Below are 24,035 nucleotides of genomic sequence, written 5' to 3' on the forward strand. Positions count from 1 at the left end.
ATTATGGAGGTTTACAAGTCCCAAGATCTGAGTTAGCAAGCTGGAGACCCAGGAGAGCTGATGGCGTAGTTCCAGTCCAATTCCGAAGGCAGGAAACACCAAATGTCCCAGCTTGAAGGCAGTCAGTTAGGAGGAGTTCTCACCTACTTGTGGGAGCCTAAGCCTTTTTGTTCTTTTCAAGCCTTCAACTGATTGGATAAGGCCCACCCACACTGGAGAGGATAATCTGCTTTACTCAGTGTACTGATTCAAATGTTAACCTCACCCAGAAACACCCTCAGAGACACACCCAGAATAAGGTTTGACACATAAAATTATTAACCATCAAAGTCCAGAAAGAAAATGAAAGGGTTTGTTGAACACACAGTATTATCTCTGCTACAGCGGTGATGAGGGGAAGGGGAGGTAAGGCTGATTTGGTGTAAAGAGAAAGTGGTCTGTGGTGGAACAGTTCATTGAAAGGGAAGCACATCCTTTAGTGACCCTCTCAGCTCCAGACCCATGGAGAACCTTAGAGGAGGAGAACATACATCAAAAAATCCAGGTGTTATGTCGATGGTGGGCCTGGTAGCTCTTACCTTCCTATAATGAAAGACCCTGGTGACAGCATTTAGTCGATTTGATGGTTTTTTGGATCTCAGGACACAACTAGGACATGAAGAGCTGCCCATACAGCAACAATGGTGAAAAGAGGAGGAGAGGAAACTCAGCTCCCAATAAGAGGTTTGGGAAGGACCCTCTTTATGTGGTAAAGCTGCATACTCAATATATATGGAATCTAGAAAAATGGTACTGATGAATGTAGTGGCAGGGCTGAAATAGAGACTCAGACATAGAGAATGGACTTGTGGACACAGTAGAGGAAGGGGAGGCTGGGATGAAGTGAGAGTGTAGCATTGGCAGATATCACTGCCCTGTGTAAAATAGATAGCTAGAGAGAAGCTGCTGCATAGAACAGGGAGATCAGCTCGGTGCTTTGTGACGACCTAGAGGGCTGGGATAGGGAGGGTGGGAGGGACGCTCAAGAGGGAGGGGATATATGTATACGTAGAGCTGGTTCACTTTGTTATACAGCAGAAACTAACACAACATGGTAAAGCAATTATACTCCAATAAAGATGTAAAAAAGTCAGGGCAAAAAAAAAAAATAAGCTGCATACTCAGTTCTGGGGGAGTAAGCCTGACCCCACATTCCCAGGAAACCTAATAAGTATGTTCCTCACAGAGGCTAGAACAGGCAAAACACTGAGAAGGAGACCAGAACTTGGTGGGGGAGGAGTTTGAGAGCTGGAACCCCAGGAGGTTTGGCAAGGATGTGGAAGCAAGAGTTAGAGACAGCACAAATTACCTCCCAGCCACGTAGGCACACAGGAGGCAGTGGTCCCAGGTGTTGCCCTTTGTATCTCCATGTTCCAGTTTGTCTAGGCTAATGGAGCAGGCATTGTCCGACAAATTTGGGGCAACTTTAGGAATCCACTTTGGCAGTCATATCAAATATTTATTCCAACAAGAAAACATTGCATAATACATTTTGCCCATTTTTTGATGGGAAGAATGCATGTGTATATGTATGTTAAAAAACAACTAGAGGATATAAAATAAAATTGCCGTGGTTTAAAAAAGTTAATTTGAAAATCCTTGTAGACATCTCAATACTTTCACCCATCCTATATAACCAGAACTTCTGTCCTGGTTAATATTATGGTTACCGATGAGGGCAAGGTCTTGCATTCTTGAAGTTTCACTCTTGAGTTAGAAGAGTTTATCTCAGATCCATAGGAGACCAAGAACAGTGGTTACCATGATCACTAGCCAAGTGGCAGTCCAAGCTACTCCAGAGGATGGGGCTGAAAGAACAAGAAAACACAAAACATTTAGGTGTCTTGATTAATGTGTTGAGAAGGGGCAGGGGTACTGGACATTGGCATGGGAGCTTATAGAGCAGGGGAATTGTTTCCTCCCTCAATCCAGACCCAGTGTGCCTGGGACATCCTTTTCCCAGATTGAGCAAAGCTCAAACTCCCAGATGTAAAGTATAAAGAGTACAGAAATCCCTGAAATATCACTGGCTTAGCTGAGTCCTGTACTTGAAGGTTACCTTGGCACCTCTGTGGACCTGGGAAAGAATCACTCTCCTACACTGGGCAGCAATTAAGTAGAGCAGAGTTTCAGGTGCAGTTGATAATATGATGCTATGCGTTAACTCTAGGGAAGGAAGTATTAGTTCCCTTCCCTGTTTCTCTACACTACTAACCGTCAGTACCAAATAGGAGGAAAAAAGGGGTAGGAAAAAAAAAAGAAAGGGAAATAAAGAGATACAGAAGGGGAAGGCAGGATACTGATAAATTAGGGAAGAAGAATTAGGGATACTTTTCTAGGATAATTTGGAGAGCTATAAAGTGACAAGATGGGGCTTTCCTGGTGGTGCAGTGGTTGAGAGTCCGCCTGCCAATGCAGGGGACATGGGTTCATGCCCCGGTCCAGGAAGATCCCACATGCCGTGGAGCGGCTGGGCCCGTGAGCCATGGCCGCTGAGCCTGCACGCCCAGAGCCTGTGCTCCGCAACGGGAGAGGCCACAACACTGAGAGGGAGAGGCCTCAACAGTGAGAGGCCCGCATAACACACACACACACACACACACAAAAGTGACAAGATGGGCTTAGCCCTTCAAAAAATAGATGTATTATTGCTTTCATCCTCTCTGTGAATGAGCAGAGCCACTTTCATTCTATAAAGGACAGGGATTGTTTCTCTTCCTTTTTCTGGATCTCAGGATATGGTGGTGATATAAAGGTGGTGTTAGGACCACCCAGCCAACTGGTGGTCTTATGGTCAGACACCAAAGTGTCATACTGGGTCTATGGTGGCAGAAAAGCAGGGCATATCAGTAAAGACTAGAAGAGACATGACCAGTTAGTTGGGAAGAATACTGAACATACAGTTTCCATAGCTCATGTGTGGGAGCAGAGGTAAAGAAATTAGCACAGGTGGGCAGAGTAGATTGGGTCCAAGAAGACCATGAAAGAGCCATGTCTCCAGGGGCCATGATCCCTGATGATTGGGTATGACAGGAATCTCAGGTAAATGTTGGCACCACAGGTATGAGTTATTCTGGAGGGATTTGTACACCAGGGCTTGGGGATATGATTTCAGGCCTGTGGAGAGCACAGGGCCTGAAATGCTGAAGATGGTGATCCAAATTTATTAAGTGGTTGCCAAATCCCTAGTGTCTCTAGAATTAAAAGGATGGGGCCTAAGTTAACTACCATTCATTGAGGACTTGTTAGATACTGTGCTAGGTAGTTATCTGTATTGCCTCATTTAATCCTTATAACAGTATGAGATAAGAACTATTGTTTTGTCTTATTTAAGAAGGACATGACTTCATACAGAGTGAAGTAAGTCAGAAAGAGAAAAACAAATCCCCTAGGCTAATGCATATATACGGAATCTAGATAAATGGTACTGATGAACCTACTGGCAGGGCAGGAATAGAGATGCAGACGTAGAGAAAGGACTTGAGGATACAGTGGGAGAAGGGGAGGCTGGGATGAAGTGAGATAGTAGCATTGACAGATATACACTACCAAATGTAAAATAGATAGCTGGTGGGAAGATGATGCGTAGCACAGGGAGATCAGCTCGGTGCTTTGTGACCATCTAGAGGGGTGGGATAGGGAGGGTGGGAGGGAGGCTCAAGAAGGAGGGGATATGGGGATACATGTATACATACAGTGATTCACTTTGTTGTACAGCAGAAACTAACACAACATCATAAAGCAATTATACTCCAATAAATATGAAAAAAAAAAAAAGGACATGACTTGGAGAAGCTAAGTAACTTGTTTAGCTAGTAAGTGACAGTCCCAGGATTAATCCCAGGTGTAACTGACTCCAAAACCTATGCTCATAGCTACCCCACTATGGGACCTGTGTAGGCTTGAGAGAGAACGAGGAGTGGTGCTCTAATGAGTGGATCCTCCCAGGAGACAGAGAAATCTGAAACACGAAACCCAGAGTTTGCTTTTCCAGCTTCATCAAGGAGCATACACCTGGGGAAGAACAGCAAGTCTCTACCTTAGGATCAGGTTCTCCTGTTCACCACTTGTTCTCACTCATGCTCATCCAGTTGGCCCTTTTTTCCTTCGCTGCCCACCAGAAATGCCTCTGTGTTGCTGCCCAACAGTGTCTGGACCGTTCCTCTACTTGCCCTTTTTCTCCCTGCTCACCCTGAAATCTCAGATTATCCTGCAAGGACACTGGCCTCAGATTCCAGGATGATGCACTGTTAGAGCACGGCAGGAGAAGGGGAAATCAGAGCCCCTGTGCCAACTGCCCTTTGCAGATGAGGACCCTGAGCTCCACAAAGCCGAGGTGAGCTGCTGAGAGGCGGTGAACGCTCTCAACAAGGCAGTGAAACCTTAGAGAACCCAAGTCTTCCATGCCTTTGGGATTCTCCACTAATTTCTGTGCCAGGAGGCTGAATAAGATCTCCACGATTTTCTTCCTTCAAGAGAAAACTAGTTACCCTGTGCCCACCTCAGCTCCCCTGGCAGTATCTCTTACCCTGTACACAGGGTGAAGTGAAGTTGACTGTCGTATTTTGCCTGCTCACAGGATTGCTGACTTGGCAGGTATAAGAACTGGAGTAGTTTTGTGGTGTATGGGTCACTTCAAGCACACTGCTCTGGAACTCTTTTGGAAGGGACTCTGCATACCAGGTGTAGTTTACAGGCTGGTCCTTGATCACACAGGACAAGGTCAGGTAACACTTGTTCACTTCCTGTGTCTTCTTGACTTTTATGAAAGGTTTTGGTACAGGGTCTAAAAATGAATATGTTAAGATGAGACAATGGGTTTATGCATTTATGAAGCATTTATGCTGGGAGGGTTTCGCCAACAAAGTACAAAGGGAGCCCCAGAGGGCTGCAGGAGCAGTCATGGAGAAGAGGCCCCTGCAGAGGGAGCCAGTGAGCAGTTTTGACCTCTGGAGGCTTCAGACTTAAAGAGCTACTCCTTGGAGTGAAGCTAAGCTGCATCCAGAAGGGGGAGCCATGCACCCAGAAACAAAAATGGGGTTATGACAATCTGTGGGCCAGAAAGAACAACAGAGGTTTAGCATAGATATCAGCGGGGTTGGACTTGATATCCCAACTGTCTGAGCTGCTCAGGGCCCCTTCTCTAGCAATGGTCCACACTTGGCACCTTGGCCTATCAGTCCTTCAAGAGTTCTTGGGCTCAGATTCAGCAAGAGTCCTGGGGTAAGGGGTACCACCCTATACCTTTCCTGGATGCTGGCAGAACTACAGAGAAGAACCTCATGGAATTCCCAGCAAAAGTCAGTAGTGATGAACAGCACTGCATCAGTTAACTTTGGTATCTCAGTGCCAGCCACAGAGCAGGTATTCTATAAGTATCTGATGAAAGGGATAGGTGGATGGATGGATGGATGGATGGATGGATGGATGGATGGATGGATCAGTTATGCAATAGAAAAGACAAAACACTTGCTTTACAGTGAGACCAGCCTGGTCCCTGGACTTGGTCCTGGTAGAGTGACATTAGGCAAGATAATTAATCCCTTGAACTTCTTTCTTGCATGTAGGATGACTCATGTTAGTAATATACAATGCCATCATCCATGAGGAAGTGCTTTTGCAGGGTGTAAGCGTTACATGCATGTTGGAGGTCACAGCATCTTCACTGATGTCATCCTGCAGCCAGATTTGTTGAGAGGTAATCCCATCATCTGCTCCTTCCTTGACTAGGACTGCTTTACCTGAAATCCTCTGGGGTCTTTTCCTTCTGGTCAAGCGTAAAACACTTACAGAATCAATACAGCTCAGATGTCATAGGATTAAAATGTGGCAGAGAATTGACCCAATCAGTGCTAGCCTCTGGGTCATGTGTCTGTGAGGGGCAATGGAGGCTCTGCCATCTGACCTCCTGAACTCTAGATCCATCTCCTCCGTGAAACCCTATCAGATTGCTGGACTCCTCCTGCATACTTTACATGAGCAATCTTCACACTGTCTTTCATCATTTCCTGTGGTCTGGACTCAAGTCTTGCATACCTTTCTCATTTCCCATGGTGAACAGCACAGCCCTGAGCACATTGTGGACAGAGCAAGCTAGGGCAGACTGGCTCCAAGATGCCCCCTTTGAGCTGTCAGAAATTCCTGGGCTGGACTGAAGGATAATTCTTCTGCTAATCGCACCCTCAGGGTCTTATCCCTAGGCAAGTGTGCTAAAGCCAAGCCAGCTTGCAGATTTTAAGATATTCAGAAATTTTGCAAGCTGGTTGTGAAACCATTAGCAGTTTGGAGGTGGCTGTGGTGGGAATATTTACCACAGAATTTGGTAAATGATACAAATTTGGGATTTTTTTAAAAACCACTGTAAGAGCCTTTGAATCTTTCCTGTTCCCAGTACGTCTTGAACTTTCAGGCCATATGACATGGAGGAAGTGAGTGAGAAGGGGATTTTAGCCTCTTAGACCATTCTTCCTCCCCTTCAGCCCTTCTTGACTCTTCTAAACTCCTTGCATTGCTTTAAATAGTCCTAGTTTTCAAGAAATTCTTTTTTGCTAAAGGTACATCAAATTGGTCTCCATCGCTTGCCATCAACAGAATCTTACCTAATGGGGCAGAGATGGCAAGATCTTTCTCCAAGTTCACACAGCTAGTAAGTTACTGACCAGGGTTTTAAACCCAGGTCTGTCTGACTCCGAGTATAATGTTCTAGCCCTTACTTCACGTATACTCGTTAGGCTGGCACTAGGAGTGGAAGTTTTTTTCCCACCCATTCAGTAAGGTAAAAACAGTCTTGAACGGCTCTTGCCCAATCCTTTATCTCTTCTATCTTTTTCCTTATGTTTGATGAAGTCTTTGTTCAGTTATGTTATTAAGAAGAGCTCAGAACTGATTTGGGTTGATCACAGGAGAGCATGAAGAGAATAGAGAGGAAACCATCCTTACTGTTTTCTTTATCTTCAAATCTTAGACTCCTTAATGTCAGAAGAGGTTTTAAATGTCCCACAGTAATCTACTTCGAGTCTGGCTGGCCCAGCCTCACTTCCAAGTGGAACTGGCTCCAGGAGAAATGAATTAAGCCTATCCTGAGGTTTTTCCCTCCCCCTCCCAGGGAGAGTCCCCTCCCAGTGGTCTGTCCAGGGCCCTGGAGTGGGGACTTGCCCTTTGGTTCCCCTAACTCACCAAGCACCACCAGTGGGATCTTCCATTCGTCCTCGTACCCATGGTCCTTCAGCACCATCAGGAGGTAAGTGCTGCTGTCCTCCTTCTGGACGTTATGGATGTGCAATGTGCCACTTTGAAGATCAAGCCTGACCCTGTCCTTAAATTTAGTATTGAAGTATTTAAGCTGACCGGATTCCCATTCTACAATCTTCTGGTCAGTAGTATAAAACCAGGTGAGTGATTTGTAGTTCCTCGGCAAACTGGAGATTGACAGACTCACGTTGCTGCCGGAGGTGGCATATTTTGAATAATCTGTCAATGAGAGGCAGAGTGAGTGAGACCCATTTTAAAAAAGGCAGAGCTGCCCAGTGGCCCAGGCTTTGGCCTGGGCTGGTGGAACAAAGAAGAAGGAAGAGCCTTTTGCTTGGGAGCAGTGGGTATGATCTTTATCAGAGGACCTGACCCCTGATCAGGAACTCAGTGATAGTCAGAGCTTGAGAAGTGGGAGATGTGCTTAAAATCCATCCAATTCTGCCCTAGAGGATAAAGAAAAAGGACACTGAGCCAGCCCTAGCTCTCTCCCTTACTCTCATAACAGGACATTTTCAAAGAAAATGATGACGAGTCACGTCTCCTCTCTGTGCTTGTGTTTCAATTTAATTCTCCAGCAGTAGGTAAGAAGTAAAGGAGAAACAAGGTTAGAAATGAAAGGGAACCAGAGTTAGTCAGTGGCAAAGTATTATAGGAGAGTGAACGCATTTTATTAATAAAAATATTGTGCTATTTTTCTGGCTTTTGTATTTGTCAGCTTTTTAAAAAACTTGTGATACACTGGGCTTTCTTTTCTCATTCTAACTACATTCATTTTTGTTCCTATTTGTATTTACAGTTCTGTTCTCTTTCTCATGAGGGCACTCCAAATTGTATAAGCCTCAGTTCTAAAAAACCTGGTTTCTTGAATGCAAGGAGAAAGAAAAGGTGATAGCCAGAAGACATAAGATGAAGGAAGGTCTGCTAACTCTCTCTGTGGAGGGAGGAAAACTAAGTGTAAATGTATAGGCTGAGAAAGAGCAGTAGATAAAAGCTAATGGTAGAGGAAAGAAGAAATATGATCTATATCGCTCTTACCTCATATACTGTCACACAAAACTTCATATTGTTTAACATCGTATCTATACCTATTTACTTTCCACATGTCTATCATTCCCGAAAACATTCAATAAAGATTCAAAATGCCTGTGTCCCCAGGTCTTTCAAGTTCCTAGTCACTAATCCTTCCTACCATCCATCTATCCATTCAACAACCAGTTATGGAGCATTTAATCTATGCCTGGTGCGTTCACAAACACACACAGGCATTTATTTCCACAGTGTTTCTGATTGATCCATTCCATACTTTATAATCTCTGACAGCCTAGGTCAGTGTTTTTCAACCTTGGCATTATTGACTTTTTGGACCAGAGAACTCCTTGTTGTGAAGGGCTGTCCTTGTGCATTGTAGGATATTTAGCAGCCTCCCTGGCCTCTGCCCACTAGATGCCAGTAGCATCATTCCAGTTGTGACCATCAAAAATATCTCCAGACAATGCCAAATGCCCCCTGGGAGGAAAAATCTTCCTGCCTTCATTCTGCTGGCCTAGGTCATCCTTGGTAGACTCTCCAACAAGTCTCAGACATATGCTTAGGAAGATAGCACAACCCACAATTAACCGCTTTATTTCTCAGTAAGAAGTCACAGCCAACCACCAGGATGGCTTTTTTTGAATCATTACACATAGGTGGTGAAAGAAGGAGGAAGGAAAGCTACAATATCCTGTGCATGTCTATATCTTAGAACTCATATCATATTAAAGTGATCCATTTAATATCTATTACTTGCCTTTATCACCAGATCACATGCTTCCTAAGGACAAAAAATGAGTCTTATGAGTTTAACTCATTTTCCATTGTAGTATGATGGTTAAGATCATGGGCTCTGGGGACTTCCCTGGTGGTGCAATGGTTAGGAATCCGCCTGCCAATGCAGGGGTTCTAGCCCTGGTCCAGGAAGATCCCACATGCCGTGGAGCAACTAAGCCCATGAGCCACAGCTACTGAGCCTGCGTGCCACAACTACTGAAGCCCACGTGCCTAGAGCCCGTGCTCCACAACAAGAGAAGCCACTGAAATGAGAAGCCTGTACACTGCAACAAAGAGTAGCCCCAGCTCGCCACAACTAGAGAAAGCCTGCGTGAAGCAACAAAGACCCAATACAGCCAAAACTAAATAAAGAAAGAAAAGAAAAAAAAAAGATCATGGGTTCTGGAATTAGACTATGCAAATCCTGGCCCACTTATTAGCTGTATAATCTTGAGCATTTTACCTAACATCTCTGCCTTTGTTTTAGTATTTATCTTACAGAGTTTGTGAAGGTGAAGTTCATGTGTCAAGTTTACTGAGTTAAAGGATGCCCAGACAGCTGGTAAAACACTATTTGTGGATCATCTATAAGGGTTTTTCTGGAAGAGATTAGCATTTGAATCAGTAGACTGAGTAAGAAGATCACCCTCACCAATGTGTGTGAGCATCATCCAATCTACTGAGGGCCAGAATAGGACAAAAAGGCAGAAAAAAAAGGCAAATTTGCTTTCTACCTTGAGCTGGAATATCCATCTTCTCCTACCCTTGGACATCAGTGCTCCTGGTCCTTGGACCTTAGGACTTGAACTAGGAATTAGACCATTGGCTCCCCTGAAGACTCTTTGTGGAAGGATGAATGAAGATGAGTCCACTGAGAATGAAGAACACAGAACATATAGACTCAAATCATGAGTCTATATATTCTCAGGCCTGTGGATTTGTACTGGAACTACACCTGTAGCTTTCCTGGCCCCCATCTTGCAGATGGCAGATCATGGGACTTCTCCAAAGAAGTACATAATATGGGTTATGCTTCCATAACTGCATGGGCCTCATAATAAATCTCTTTCTATATATTTATATATATCCTATTGGTTCTTTTTACTCTAAAGAACCCTGACCCAGAGTTACACAAATAAATGCTTAGGATACAATTAAATTAATACAAATAATCAATACACATAAAGTACTTAGACTAATACTTGGAAGATTAGTAAGTATTCAATAAATGTCATGCATTGTTTTATTATTATTACCTACGTTAATTTTGTATCCATAACATCTAGTACTATGCATTAAGTACTGAGATGTTTAACAACTGCCTGTTGAACTTACTTTCTTGTACCAAAACAGTGGTAAAATAAGGACTAGACTAATGATATATATATATATATTTTTTTTTTTTTTTTTTTTTTTTTTTTTTTTGCGGTACGCGGGCCTCTCACTGTTGTGGCCTCTCCCGTTGCGGAGCACAGGCTCCGGACGCGCAGGCTCAGCGGCCATGGCTCACGGGCCCAGCGGCATGTGGGATCTTCCCAGACCGGGGCACGAACCCGTGTCCCCTGCATCGGCAGGCGGACTCTCAACCACTGCGCCACCAGGGAAGCCCAAATGATATATTTTTAAGGAATGAATGCCTATATGTGAATCTGGAAGAGTGAAGAATGTTGAAGTAGGGGCCAAAAATCCAAAAACCTGTAGCAGCTCCTGAAGAAGCTTTCACTTGTAGGCTAGGTCTAAAAGTAAAAGACATCAGCATGCACAAAACAAAAGCAAAAACAGGTCTTTGGCTAGGACATGTGATGATAAGAAAGAGGCCCCAGCACCATGGTAGGACCAGAAAACTTACCTGAAGCTTCCTTGGGGAAGGAGGAATGAAGATGAACACAATGAGGAATGAAGAATTGAGCATATAGACTCAAGTCATGATCCAGAGCCAGTTATAATACACATCATTTCTCCTTGTAAGAATGGGGTCTGCTTTATAACAATGAGATCTTGTTTGTCCAGGGTATTCCCCACATGCTCAAAAAAACTTCAAACTAAAGTGTAAGGGGGAGGGAGAAACCATAACAGACCCATAGTCACTAAGATTGTGAGCTTCTCAAAGGCAAAGACCATGTCTTACTCAATCCCCACAATACTTAGCTCACATTTGTTGTTTAGTATAGAATGAAAGAATGAATGAATGAATGGCAGGGACAAAAATGTATACATAATTGTTCCCAGTTTTCTCCTCATGACCTCCTACTAGTCACATTTTTCTAACTTTTAATCTCACTTAGCTTTTTTTTTTTTTTTTTTTTTGCTTACTTCTTAAGATTGGTTTGGACTGAAAAGGCAGAGAGGAAAGGAGAAGATAAACAGGGGCCACTCAGGTTAGTTTAGGAAATAGGGGTGCTATAGTACTAAGGCTCAAAGGAGTGAGAATCTCTGGGCAGCAGATGAATGGGATGGTTTGAGAAGACTGAAGAGGACATGAGAGGATATGATAGGAAGTATCACTATAGCTTATAAATTAGATTCCCTTTAACATCCTTTGAGAGACTTCAAGTAGAAATTTGAGTTACTATTTAATTACTTATGACCAATGAACTGTGTTTCTTAAGTATCATAATGTGCCCAAACTGGGCCAGTGAAGCAGCCCTGTCTTATGGTTGGGTCCTGAATAAATGAATAAAAGATGACTATTATGACATAGACAGCAGAGGAGCAATGGAAAAGCTGCCCAGAAACTCTCAAAAGAAACAACATAAAAGAGTGTTGAGGAGACAAGAGAAGATGGGCGGAAGAATAGGATGCGGAGATCACCATCCTCCCCACACATACATCAGAAATACATCTACACGTGCAACTGCTCCTATAGAACACCCACTGATGGCTGGCAGAAGACCTCAGACCTCCCAAAAGACAAGACACTCCCCACGTACCTGGGTAGGACAAAAGAAAAAAGAAAAAACAGAGACAAAAGAATAGGGACAGGACCTGCACCAGTGGGAGGGAGCTGTGAAGGAGGAAAGGTTTCCACACACTAGGAGCCCCTTTGAGGGCGGAGACTGCGGGTGGCGGAGAGGGGGAGCTTTGGGGCCGCGGAGGAGAGCGCAGCAACAGGAGTGCGGAGGGCAAAGCAGAGAGATTCCCATAGCATAGAGGATCGGTGCCAACCAGCGCTCACCAGCCCGAGAGGCTTGTCTGCTCACCCACCGGGGCGGGTGGGGCTGGGAGCTGAGGCTCGGGCTTCGGTCTGATCCCAGGGAGAGGACTGGGGTTGGCGGCGTGAACACAGCCTGAAGGGGATAGTGCACCACAGCTAGCCAGGAGGGAGTTCGGGAAAAGGTCTAGACCTGCCGAAGAGGCAAGAGACTTTTTCCTGCTTTTGTTTCCTGGTGCGCGAGGAGGAGGGATTAAGAGCGCTGCTTAAAGGAGCTCCAGAGACGGGCGCAAGCCGCGGCTAACAGCGCGGACCCCAGAGACGGGCAGGAGACGCTAAGGCTGCTGCTGCCGCCACCAAGACGCCTGTGTGTGAGCACAGGTCACTATCCACACCTCTCCTCCCCGGAGCCTGTGCAGCCCGCAACTGCCAGGGTCCAGGGATCCAGGGACAACTTCCTCTGGAGAACGCACGGCGCCTCAGGCTGGTGCAACGTCACGCCGGCCTCTGCCGCTGCGCGCTCGCCCCTCATCCGTACCCTTCACTCCCCGCGGCCTGAGTGAACCAGAGCCCTCGAATCAGCGGCTCCTTTAACCCCGTCCTGTCTGAGCGAAGAACAGACACCCTCAGGTGACCTACACGAAGAGGCAAGGCCAAATCCAAAGCTGAACCTTGGGAACTGTGCGAACAAAGAAGAGAAAGGGAAATTTCTCCCAGCAGCCTCAGAAACAGCAGATTAAATCCCCACAGTCAACTTGATGTACCCTGCATCTGTGGAATCCCTGAAGGGACAACGAATCATCCCAAATTGAGGAGGTGGATTTTGGGAGCAAGATAGATTATTTTTTCCCCTTTTCCTCTTTTTATGAGTGTGTGTGTGTGTGCTTCTGTGAGAGATTTTGTCTGTATAGCTTTGCTTTCACCATTTGTCCTAGGGTTCTAGCCGTCCGTTTTGTTTGTTTACTTTTTTGTGTTTTTTTACTTTTAAAAAAGTTTTTCTTAATAATTATTTTTTATTTTAATTATTTTATTTTATTTTATCTTACTTTATTTAATTTTAACCTCTTTCTTTCTTTCTATTTTTCTCCCCTTTATTCTGAGCCATGTGGAGGACAGTCTCTTTGTGCTCCAGATAGGCGTCAGGGCTGTGCCACTGAGGTGAGAGAGCAAACTTCAGGACACTGGTCCACAAGAGACCTCCCAGCTCCATGTAATATCAAACAGCAAAAATCTCCCAGAGATCTCCATCTCCACACCAACACCCAGCTTCAATCAACGACCAGCAAGCTACAGTGCTGGACACCCTATGCCAAACAACTAGCAAGACAGGAACACAGCCCCATCCATTAGCAGAGAGGCTGCCTAAAATCATAATAAGACCACAGACACCCGAAAACACACCATCAGACGTGGACCTGCCCACCAGAAAGACAAGATCCAACCTCATCCACCAGAACACAGGCACTAGTCCCCTCCACCAGGAAACCTACACAACCCACTGAACCAACCTTAGCCACTGGGGACAGACACCAAAAACAACGGGCACTATGAACCTGCAGCCTGCGAAAAGGAGACCCCAAACACAGTAAGTGAAGCAAAATGAGAAGACAGAAAAACACACAGCAGATGAAGGAGCAAGATAAAAACCCACCAGACCTAACAAATGAAGAGGAAATAAGCAGTCTACCTGAAAAAGAATTCAGAATAATGATAGTAAAGATGATCCAAAACCTTGTAAATAGAATAGAGAAAGTGAAAGAAACATTTAACAAGGACCTAGAAGAACTAAACAGGAAACAAGCAATGATTAACAACATAATAAAAGAAATTAAAAATACTCTAGATGGGATCAATAGCAGAATAACTGAGGCAGAAGAACGGATAAGTGACCTGGAAGATAAAATAGTGGAAATAACTACTGCAGAGCAGAATAAAGAAAAAAGAATGAAAGGAACTGAGGACAGTCTCAGAGACCTCTGGGGCAACATTAAATGCACCAACATTCAAATTATAGGGGTTCCAGAAGAAGAAGAGAAAAAGAAAGGGACTGAGAAAATATTTGAAGAGATTATACTTGAAAACTTCCCTAATATGGGAAAGGAAATAGTTAATCAAGTTCAGAAAGCACAGAGAGTCCCATACAGGATAAATCCAAGGAGAAACATGTGAAGACACATATTAATCAAACTATCAAAAATTAAATACAAACAAAACATATTAAAAGCAGCAAGGGAATAACAACAAATAACACACAAGGGAATCCCCATAAGGTTAACAGCTGATCTTTCAGCAGAACCTCTGCAGGCCAGAAGGGACTGGCAGGAAATATTTAAAGTGATGAAGGAGAAAAACCTACAACCAAGATTACTCTACCCAGCAAGGATCTCATTCAGATTTGATGGAGAAATTAAAACCTTTACAGACAAGCAAAAGCTGAGAGAGCTCAGCACCACCAAACCAGTTTTACAACAAATGCTAAAGGAACTTCTCTAGGCAAGAAACACAAGAGAAGGAAAAGACATACAATAACAAACCCAAAACAATTAAGAAAATGGGAATAGGAACATACATATTGATAATTACCTTAAATGTAAATGGATTAAATCTTCCCACCAAATGATACAGACTGGCTCAATGGATACAAAAACAAGACCAATATATATGCTGTCTACAAGAGACCCACTTCAGACCTAGGAACACATACAGGCTGAACCTGAGGGGATGGAAAAAGATATTCCATGCAAATGGAAACCAAAAGAAAGCTGGAGTAGCAATTCTCATATCAGACAAAATAGACTTTAAAATAAAGACTATTAGAAGAGACATAGAAGGACACTACATAATGATCAAGGGATCGATCCAAGAAGAAGATATAACAATTATAAATATTTATGCACCCAACATAGGAGCACCTCAATACATAAGGCAAATACTAACAGCCATAAAAGAGGAAATCAACAGTAACACATTCATATTAGGGGACTTTAACACCCCCCTTTCACCCATGGACAGATCATCCAAAATGAAAATAAATAAGGAAACACAAGCTTTAAATGATACATTAAACAAGATGGACTGAATTGATATTCATAGGACACTCCACCCAAAAACAACAGAATACACATTTTTCTCAAGTGCTCATGGAACATTCTCCAGGATAGGTCATATCTTGGGTCACAAATCAAGCCTTGGTAAATTTAAGAAAATTGAAATTGCATCAAGTATCTCTTCTGACCACAACGCCATGAGACTAGATATCAATTACAGGAAAAGATCTGTAAAAAATACAAACACATAGAGGCTAAACAATACACTACTTAATAATGAAGTGATCACTGAAGAAATCAAAGAGGAAATAAAAAAATACTTAGAAACAAATGGCAATGGAGACACAATGACCCAAAACCTATGGGAGGCAGCAAAAGCAGTTCTAAGGGGGAAGTTTATAGCAATACAAGCCCACCTTAAGAAGCAGGAAACATCTCGAATAAACAACCTAACCTTGCACCTCAAGCAATTAGAGAAAGAAGAACAAAAAAACCCCAAAGCTAGCAGAAAGAAAGAAATCATAAAAATCAGATCAGAAATAAATGAAAAAGAAATGAAGAAAACAATAGCAAAGATCAATAAAACTAAAAGCTGGTTCTTTGAGAAGATAAACAAAATAGATAAACCACTAGCCAGACTCATCAAGAAAAAAAGAGTGAAGACTCAAATCAATAGAATTAGAAATGAAAAAGAAGTAACAACTGACACTGCAGTAATAAAAAAGATCATGAGAGATTACTACAAGCAACTCTATGCCAATAAAATGGACAATCTGGAAGAAATGGACAAATTCTTAGAAATGCACAACGTGCCAAGACTGAATCAGGAAGAAATAGAAAATATGAACAGACCAATCACAAGCACTGAAATTGAAACTGTGATTAAAAATCTTCCAACAGGGCTTCCCTGGTGGCGCAGTGGTTGGGAGTCCGCCTGCCGATGCAGGGGACGCGGGTTCGTGCCCCGGTCCGGGGGAATCCCGCGTGCCACGGAGCGGCTGGGTCCGTGAGCCATGGCCGCGGAGCTTGTGCTCCGCAACGGGAGAGGCTGCGGCGGTGAGGGGCCCGCGTACCGCAAAAAAAAAAAACAAAAAAAAATCTTCCAACAAACAAAAGCCCAGGACCAGATGGCTTCATAGGCGAATTCTATCAAAAATTTAGAGAAGAGCTAACACCTATCCTTCTCAAACTCTTCCAAAATATAGCAGAGGGAGGAACACTCCCAAATTCCTTCTACGAGGCCACCATCACCTTGATACCAAAACCAGACAAGGATGTCACAAAGAAAGAAAACTACAGGCCAATATCACTGATGAACATAGATGCAAAATCCTCAACAAATACTAGCAAACAGAATCCAACAGCACATTAAAAGGATCATACACCATGATCAAGTGGGATTTATTCCAGGAATGCAAAGATTCTTCAATATACACAAATCTATCAATGTGATAAACCATATTAACAAATTGAAGGAGAAAAACCATATGATCATCTCAATAGATGCAGAGAAAGCTTCAACACCCATTTATGATAAGAACCCTGCAGAAAGTAGGCATAGAGGGAACTTTCCTCAACATAATAAAGGCCATATATGACAAGCCCACAGCAAACATCATCCTCAATGGTGAAAAATGCAAGCATTTCCACTAAGATCAGGAACAAGACAAGGTTGTCCACTCTGACCACTCTTATTCAACATAGTTTTGGAAGTTTTAGCCACAGCAATCAGAGAAGAAAAGGAAATAAAAGGAATCCAAATCGGAAAAGAAGAAGTAAAGCTGTCACTATTTGCAGATGACATGATACTATACATAGAGAATCCTAAAGATGCTACCAGAAAACTACTAGAGCTAATCAATGAATTTGGTAAAGTAGCAGGATACAAAATTAATGCACAGAAATCTCTGGCATTCCTATATACTAAGGATGAAAAATCTGAAAGTGAAATCAAGAAAACACTCCCATTTACCATTGCAACAAAAAGAATAAAATATCTAGGAATAAACCTACCTAAGGAGACAAAAGACCTGTATGCAGAAAATTATAAGACACTGATGAAAGAAATTAAAGATGACACCAATAGATGGAGAGATATACCATGTTCTTGGATTGGAAGAATCAACATTGTGAAAATGACTCTACTACCCAAAGCCACCTATAGATTCAATGCAATCCCTATCAAACTACCACTGGCATTTTTCACAGAACTAGAACAAAAAATTTCGCAATTTGTATGGAAACACAAAAGACCCCGAATAGCCAAAACAATCCTGAGAACGAAAAAAGGAGCTGGAGGAATCAGGTTCCCTGACTTCAGACTATACTACAAAGCTACAGTAATCAAGACATTATGGTACTGGCACATAAACAGAAAGATAGATCAATGGAATAGGATAGAAAGCCCAGAGATAAACCCACACACATATGGACACCTTATCTTTGATAAAGGTGACAGGAATATGCAGTGGAGAAAGGACAGCCTCTTCAATAAGTGGTGCTGGGAAAACTGGACAGGTACATGTAAAAGTATGAGATTAGATCACTCCCTAACACCATACACAAAAATAAGCTCAAAATGGATTAAAGACCTAAATGTAAGGCCAGAAACTATCAAACTCTTAGAGGAAAACGTAGGCAGAACACGCTATGACATAAATCACAGCAAGATCCTTTCTGACCCACCTCCTAGAATAATGGAAATAAAAACAAAAATAAACAAATGGGACCTAATGAAACTTCAAAGCTTTTGCACAGCAAAGGGAACTATATACAAGTTCAAAATACAACCCTCAGAATGGGAGAAAATATTTGTAAATGAAGCAACTGACAAAGGATTAATCTCCAAAATTTACAAGCAGCTCATGCAGCTCAATAACAAAAAAACAAACAACCCAATCCAAAAATGGGCAGAAGACCTAAATAGACATTTCTCCAAAGAAGATATACAGATTGCCAACAAACACATGAAAGGATGCTCAACATCATTAATCATTAGAGAAATGCAAATCAAAACTACAATGAGATATCATCTCACACCAGTCAGAATGGCCATCATGAAAAAATCTAGAAACAATAAATGCTGGAGAGGGTGTGGAGAAAAGGGAACACTCTTGCACTGCTGGTGGGAATGTGAATTGGTACAGCCACTATGGAGAACAGTATGGAGGTTCCTTAAAAAACTACAAATAGAACTACCATATGACCCAGCAATCCCACTACTGGGCATACACCCTGAGAAAACCAAAATTCAAAAAGAGTCATGTACCAAAATGTTCATTGCAGCTCTATTTACAATAGCCCGGCGATGGAAACAACCTAAGTGCCCATCATCAGATGAATGGATAAAGAAGATGTGGCACATATATACAATGGAATATTACTCAGCCATAAAAAGAAACGAAATTGAGCTATTTGTAATGAGGTGGATAGACCTAGAGTCTGTCATACAGAGTGAAGTAAGTCAGAAAGAAAAGACAAATACCGTATGCTAACACATATATATGGAATTTAAGGGGAAAAAATGTCATGAAAAACCTAGGGGTAAGACAGGAATAAAGACGCAGACCTACTGGAGAACGGACTTGAGGATATGGGGAGGGGGAAGGGTGAGCTGTGACAGGGCGAGAGAGAGTCATGGACATATACACACTAACAAACATAGTAAGGTAGATAGCTAGTGGGAAGCAGCCGCATGGCACAGGGATATTGGCTCGGTACTTTGTGACAGCCTGGAGGGGTGGGATAGGGAGGGTGGGAGGGAGGGAGACGCAAGAGGGAAGACATATGGGAACATATGTATATGTATAACTGATTCACTTTGTTATAAAGCAGAAACTAACACACTATTGTCAAGCAATTATACCCCAATAAAAATTTTTAAAAAAAAAAAAAAAAGAAGATGTGGCACATATATACAATGGAATATTACTCAGCCATAAAATGAAACAAAATTAAGTTATTTGTAGTGAAGTGGTTGGACCTAGAGTCTGTCATACAGAGTGAAGTAAGTCAGAAAGAGAAAAACAAATACCGTATGCTAACACATATATATGGAATCTAAGGAAAAAAGAAAAAGGTCATAAAGAACCTAGGGGTAAGAAGGGAATAAAGACACAGACCTACTAGAGAATGGACTTGAGGATATGGGGAGGGGGAAGGGTAAGCTGTGACAAAGTGAGAGAGTGGCATGGACATATATACACTACCAAACGTAAAATAGATAGCTAGTGGGAAGTAGCCGCATAGCACAGGGAGATCAGGTAGGTGGTTTGTGACCACCTAGAGGGGTGGGATAGGGAGGGTGGGGGACAGGGAGACGCAAGAGGGAAGAGATATGGGAACATATGTATATGTATAACTGATTCACTTTGCTATAAAGCAGAAACTAACATACCATTGTAAAGCAATTATACTCCAATAAAGATATTTTTTTAAAAAAGAGTGTTGAGTAGAGCATTCATGGTTTCAGTATCAAGAAATCAATAAAAAGCAGCTAAGGGAAACCTTGAAATATAAACCCAGCAGCCTCTCATGGGCTGAGACTAATGGTTTAGAATAGCAATGGAAAAGTGAGTTTGGGGAAAAGAATCTGAAGAAGAATGAATACATGTTTACGTATAAAACTAACACAATATTGTAAATCTACTACACTCCAATATAAAATAAAAATTAATTTAATAAAAGAAAAGCGAGTTTTGCTATGAAATATCTAATGAAAGGGTGGGCTTAAAAAGCAACATGAACCTAAAGATAGAAACAGTAGAAAGAATGCTTGATTAACCATAAAAAAAAGGAAAAAAATATTCTAGTCTTCTGGAAGGATTCTTTAATCCAATCACAAGTTGAAGAAAGATGCATTAATATTACTAATAGAGATTGTAAAAATTAATGTACAGCCATTGTAGTATAATTTGGGATAACAAGGTGGTGATTTAGTCTGTTACAGAGGATTGTCTAATAAATTCAGAAAGATAGATTCACTTATAGTTTTCTTATATATAATATATTTATGTATTTTTTCAAATTTTAAAGTAAATTGAAAAAAGTCTTGATTTGCCTTCCTAACAATTCCATGTTTTAGAAGTAGAAAACCACCTTAAGAAAAGTACTATTTTGATTTAATTCTATCGAGAAGAAGTAGTTAGTTATGTGTGTGGATGCTTAGGATAAAGTAACTGTGTTTACCTGTAGTTTATAACAGAAAATGAAGCAGATCTTTCCTGTGCTTACCCATGTTTCTTGTTTGTAGAGAAGCAAAACTAAAACAGGGTGGGGGGAATTCAGATCAAAGGAAGCTGTAATTTCATACAAAAAGTGTCTACCCAGGAAGGAGAAAGACGTCCTAAAGGGGAAATTCTGATTACTCTAAAAACAAGTCATGTGATTTCTAGTAAGACTTTGAAGCACTGAAAGAGGTGAGTTTTAAAGATATTGATATAGAGTTACCTGGAGCTCTCTAATGAGATCAACTATATAACAAACCTGTACAAACCTTTCAAGGAAGTAATTTGTCAATAGATATCAAGACTCCAGATGTGTGTCATGGGGGACAAGATGAACAGAGAGAGTTCCATTTCCTGAGATGGGAAGTCTAATGAGTTTAATCGGCCAGATTGCAATGACTAACTGGAAGGTGAGGAAGTCCCAGCATTGTGGTGGCTTGTTATGCAGCAGTAGATAGCTGGAACAAAGATGGGGAGTTAGATTTTGGAAATGTGTTTGGAGAGTCTGGAGATGTTTAAAAAGCAGTTAGAAATTCAGGTCTGTGGCTCAGGAGAGAGTGCGGGGCTTTAGAGTTTCCTTATGTTCTTCTCAGCTCTTATCTACCTCAAATTGTATGTGGTCACAATCACAGAGCAATTTCACATTCATTTCTTTTGATCTTAACAATAACCCCTTGAAAAAAATGGTGAGCATATTGTTATATCCATAACAGAGTGAAGAAAATTGAGGCTCAGGAAGCTTTCACAGTTTATAGAAAGTCCCATGGCATGGAACTCAGAACATAGATCTTCTGATTCCCAGTTCAAGCTGTTTCCACCACACTCTGTTGTACTGAAGGGAGACAGGGAAGATGCCTACTAGTGATGAGGGGGCCCTGAGGTCAGAGAGCTGAGAAACTCAAGTCTGAGGAGGGATTAAGGAGAAGATTTAAAACTACTTCTTAAATTTCTTCACAAGAGCATCCCTTACTGGGGAGGAGAGAATTACTATACCCCTAGGAAGATCTGGACAGATAACCTGAAAGGAAGTTCTTTGATATCATTCATTCATAGGATTAACAATTATTTATTGAGCCCATGCCATGTTCTAGGCACTGTGCCATGTTCAGCACTGGACAAGGTCCCTGTCCTCACGGGGCTCAAGGAAACAGACAGCCAAGCAGTTCACCAACCATAACTTGGAGTCTGAGGTTTCCAGGAGGAAGTCACATGAAAATGGAATGCTAAGGGAGGAGCTGAAGAGAAGAGAGTGAAGGAAATTTTAGGCAGGAGGAAAGGTATTTGTATAGACCTAGAGGTAAGAGAGACAGAACCTCCTTCAAGGCAAACAGCAAAGTTAAATTTAGATGAAATGTGGTTCTGGGGCGAGGGAGTCATAAATTGGGGATAAAAGGACCATCTGTAGGCATAATCTAGACATAAAAATATTTAGACACATTGACCTAAGTCTAGAAAAGTCCTGAAATATTCCAGTTCTCTTGGCATCTCTATCTTTCCCAACAATTGGATGAATAATTCATGCCAGCCCCCACTCCCAAGGTCATATCAGTGCCCTATGAGTAAACTCAGTCCCATGGAGCCCACACAGCCATGAGTACCCTGAATATATCATGTATCTAGGCTTACACAGCCTAAGGGAGCAGAATTTGCCACCCTAATATATGTTTCTTTGGCATATTAATTGTTTTAAGCTGGTTATTTTCTAAAGAAAGAGAAACATTCTGAAAATCATGTAGGAGTTACACTTTTGTAAGAAACATTTATATTTGTAAGGGAAATTTTCATTTGTAAGGGTGTCTCCCTCTCTGTACCGGAAGAGGACAGAAAGGGAGACCAAGTCTCTAGAAACTCTTATCAACGGAGAAGGCACTAACTTAAGTCTGCCTAACAACCTTACCCTTGTTTACTGTGCTTTTCCTGATAACCTCCCAGAACTGTCACCCTTAACATCCTCTTTTGTCTTTAGCTGAGGATGGTATTTAAAGTGAGGGCTTCAGCCATTATGGCAAGTTATTCAGGTTTTCTTGGTTTCTCCCATGTACGCAATATTAAACTCTGATTTTCTCTTGTTAATATGTCTCATGTCAATTTAATTCTTAGACCAGTCAGAAGAACCTAGAAGGGTAGAGAAAAATTTCTTCCTCTCCTAAACCTGTCATAAACCAGATCCAATGTATTACCACCCTGAGAGGCCTTGCATGAGTGGCCAACAGGGTTTCCTTCAAGCATTGCTATCTCATCTCCCTAAAAGTTATAATTCTATGTCATAATTCTATGATGTTATATTTGTTTCCCATACGAACATTCACTTTTACTCATTTTTTTCCATAGTGGTGAGCATTAAAGCCCCTTAAATGAAAAAGACCTGAGTATTTATTAGGGGGAATAGTGAGAAAGACAATAGCTTAGCTCTCAATTCTCAGACAGGTACTGGAGGGCTGGGCAGATGTAACAGGGAAAGGAAAGTTAGCCCATGGCAGAAGAATGAACCTGAACTCTTAATCAGATGTTTGGGGGTTCCTCTGGTACTGAGTCCTCTGCTCAGACTCTCACTCAGAGACCCTAGACAAGTTTCCTTTCCCACAGTTTTGATCTCTCTCTGGGACAATGACAACATCATTTACCTTTGCTCATGACACAATTCCTTGCATAGAGGTCTCAAAGAATGCCTCAAGGAGCACAACACATCTGAGGATAAAATGTGGCGGCTATCAGAGCAGCTTCCTGTTATTCACAATGCAAGGAGACTTTACAGAGGACAAACCACAGCACCTAATATGGGGGGCCTACTTTCCCATCTCACCAAGGTCCTAATTTTGTCACGTCCCCTTGGGGAAAGAGATGGAGTCTGATTCTCCAGGCTAAGGAAGGCTCCCCAACTCACCACAGCCCTGTTACTAGGATGAAAATACCTGCTGCCTGGAGCCCCTACTCCACTTCCAGGTTGAGCCACACCGCATCTTCCCTTTTCCGTCTGACAGGGCTTTCAGTGCACAATTAGAGGCAGACAATTTGTGGAAATTACCTTGCATGCTGGTTGCCAGGAACAAATGAGGCAGCAGTAGGAGTTCCAGAGCCAGAGACAGTTCCCACCTTCTGGAGCACATGCTACTCTCGAGAATTTCCCAGGAACTCTAGAGACAGGCCAGAAACAAGCTAGAAAGGGACTGAGGGCTCTCTTGAATTTATGTCTTAAGGTTAGAGAAAAATAGCACTGAGCTCTTCTCTCCATTCAGCAACTCATGGGTGGGGCCTGGGCACCAGAAACAGGAAGTCCCATTGTATTTTTCATATTTTTTTTTAATGCAAGCACAACAGGAACGAACCACTTTCTTTGAATGTGCGTTAGTTTTTTTTCTGGTGAGAGGATCCATAGCTTCTACTTGTTTTCAGAGGTGTCAGTGCTCAGAAAAGATTAAAGACCCCTGATAGAGAATATCTGCTTTTGGTTTCCCAGTTAGGAATCACCCTGATTAATCTAGAGGCCAAAATTTGCAGGTACCCACCCAAGGGGAT

General features: G+C 42.3%; 1 protein-coding gene across 1 annotated transcript; it reads right to left on the reverse strand.

Moving 5' to 3' along the window:
- Positions 1-1,031: 1,031 nt before the first annotated feature.
- Positions 1,032-23,766, reverse strand: CD48 (CD48 molecule). The gene is made up of 4 exons (XM_032608882.1): positions 23,545-23,766; positions 7,216-7,509; positions 4,568-4,825; positions 1,032-1,847 (listed from the first exon to the last, which is right to left on the reverse strand). The coding sequence occupies exons 1-4, from the start codon at positions 23,624-23,626 to the stop codon at positions 1,768-1,770; spliced, it is 714 nt and encodes a 237-aa protein (XP_032464773.1). The 5' UTR covers positions 23,627-23,766; the 3' UTR covers positions 1,032-1,767.
- Between the last annotated feature and the right edge of the window lie 269 nt (positions 23,767-24,035).

Source organism: Phocoena sinus, chromosome 1 (assembly GCF_008692025.1).
Source record: "Phocoena sinus isolate mPhoSin1 chromosome 1, mPhoSin1.pri, whole genome shotgun sequence".
Taxonomy (NCBI): domain Eukaryota; kingdom Metazoa; phylum Chordata; class Mammalia; order Artiodactyla; family Phocoenidae; genus Phocoena; species Phocoena sinus.

Excerpts from the sequence above, each read along its gene's own strand:
- CD48 (XM_032608882.1), bottom strand. The coding sequence starts at position 23,626 with ATGTGCTCCAGAAGGTGGGAACTGTCTCTGGCTCTGGAACTCCTACTG. Across the intron at positions 7,510-23,544 it reads CCTGGCAACCAGCATGCAAG|ATTATTCAAAATATGCCACC; the intron begins GTAATTTCCACA and ends TCTCATTGACAG. Across the intron at positions 1,848-4,567 it reads CACTTCACCCTGTGTACAGG|CCCCATCCTCTGGAGTAGCT; the intron begins GTAAGAGATACT and ends TTGTTCTTTCAG.